Source organism: Hydra vulgaris, chromosome 03 (assembly GCF_038396675.1).
Source record: "Hydra vulgaris chromosome 03, alternate assembly HydraT2T_AEP".
Lineage (NCBI taxonomy): Eukaryota > Metazoa > Cnidaria > Hydrozoa > Anthoathecata > Hydridae > Hydra > Hydra vulgaris.
Window position 1 is genome coordinate 26,891,444 of NC_088922.1, and position 1,862 is coordinate 26,893,305.

Consider the following 1,862-nt stretch of genomic DNA (forward strand, 5'->3'; position numbering starts at 1 on the left):
TAAACGTTTAACACTTCTAAAACTAAATCTTGTAAATAATTTAGTCAAAGGGTAATATTGTATAACATATAATACATCTAAATTTTTTAATTATTTTTTAAATATAGCAGTTAAACCCACTAGTCTAATTTTTAATTAAAAAATGTATAAATCACAGCAGCTATAAGCTACCCGCTTTATATACGTTTAAAACTTTACAACAACTTGAAATTTATAAGAACTGAAATATAAAGACTGAAATAAGAATACAACTTTTAAGTTTACAAAACTTGTTAAAAGTACAATATTTTGATTAAGAATATTTCATTATTTGTGAAAGTCAAGTTGTGAAGCAGCTTTTGATTTACATTGTTTTTTATTCCTAAGCAAGTAATTCTTAGTTTCTTTCTTATCTTTTGTGGAGACTTTTTGTTGATTTTTGGTTTGCTTCAAAATTTCTTTTCTTTTGACAAACGAATTTCATTTCTGACAGGAGTATCAGTCAAGATCCTTGTTTTTAACTGCCTACTTTTGACATTTTTTTTTCTGGCAGATGCTTTTGGGTAAGGTTTTAAAACCTCAGGTGAGATTATAGAAGCAACACTTGTTGACACTTTGTTTAAAATACTTGTTTCAATATTTACTATAGTTATTTCAGACTCTATGTGATTAACATGTGCTGGTATCATTTCAGATTCCATGTTGTTGACAGGAGTGATAGTAACTGTATCTGGAGCAGCTCTATCTGTAACTGATGATGGTAAATATTCGTCATCTTTGAAAATTTCAGAATTGAATGGCTCAATGCCAGCTACTCTAAATCCTGTCTGTATATTAGATGGTGAGAAAGCTTTTGTATACGGTTCTCGAACTATTGAAACAATATCATAAATGGTCATTGGTCTTGGGTTTGAAGCCATCCAATTATCACATGCAGAATTGTAAAACCTTTTCAATGGTCCAAAAACAGTTCTATCTAATGGCTGCAATTTATGGCTGCAATGGGGAGGAAAACTTATCATTGTAATTCCGTGTTGAATTGCAAGCTCCAAGCCTTTAACAGAAATATGACTTTCATGACTGTCGAGAAGTAACAAAACTGGAGATTCCTGAGAACAGTTTGAATATTTAACAAAATGTTTAATCCATTCTATGAAAATTTCTGAGTTCATCCAACCAGAAGGATTTGCAAATCCCACACATCCAGGAGGTCCTTCCTTAATCATGTAATCATGAAACTTTACCCTAGGAAAAATAAATAATGGAGGAATGGAATTTTCAATAGCATCAGAGGCACAACATGCAGTTACCAATGTTCCTCGTTCTGCAGATGTGATTCTTCCAACTTGTTTGCTTCCTCTACCAGCTAAAACCTTTACCGACTTTTGAACGGTTGTTAAACCAGTTTCATCAACATTATATATACAGTTAGGATTATATTTATATCGATTTCTTACCGTTTTAAGATTTTGAAAAAACTCTCTTACAGTGTGTTTGTTAAAAGCTGTTGATCGAGCGAAGCTCGTTGCTTCAGGTGTTCGTAGAGACAACTCTGGTTGTCTTTTCATAAAACTAAATAAAAATATATTTGAATTATAGTACGATTTAAAAAAATCACTTTTTATGACGAAAAACAATATTTTCTTTATTTTTTTTGACGCTGATAACCTTATGAAAAAATATTACGAATAATCAATTAGGGAAGCATAATGGTTAGTTAAATTGCAACCTCACTTCTAGTAAGGCAAAAATGAACGAGTAAAAGCCAAAAGATCATACTGCCCCGGCGATCAATGCGCCCCCATCTCCCCTACGAACTGGCACAAGCGCGAACTGGCATAAGTGCGCCGAAAGAATTTGCAAACGTTGGCATAAGTGCGAAT

At 32.4% G+C, this 1,862-nt stretch overlaps 1 protein-coding gene across 1 annotated transcript; it reads right to left on the bottom strand.

The window, feature by feature from the left end:
* Positions 1 to 428: 428 nt before the first annotated feature.
* On the bottom strand, positions 429 to 1,547 carry LOC136078590 (uncharacterized). Its single transcript, XM_065794370.1, has one exon. It carries the CDS (start codon positions 1,545 to 1,547, stop codon positions 429 to 431), a length of 1,119 nt encoding a protein of 372 aa, XP_065650442.1.
* Between the last annotated feature and the right edge of the window lie 315 nt (positions 1,548 to 1,862).

Bases quoted from the DNA above. Each gene is read 5' to 3' on its own strand.
- LOC136078590 (XM_065794370.1), bottom strand. From the start codon at position 1,547: ATGAAAAGACAACCAGAGTTGTCTCTACGAACACCTGAAGCAACGAGC.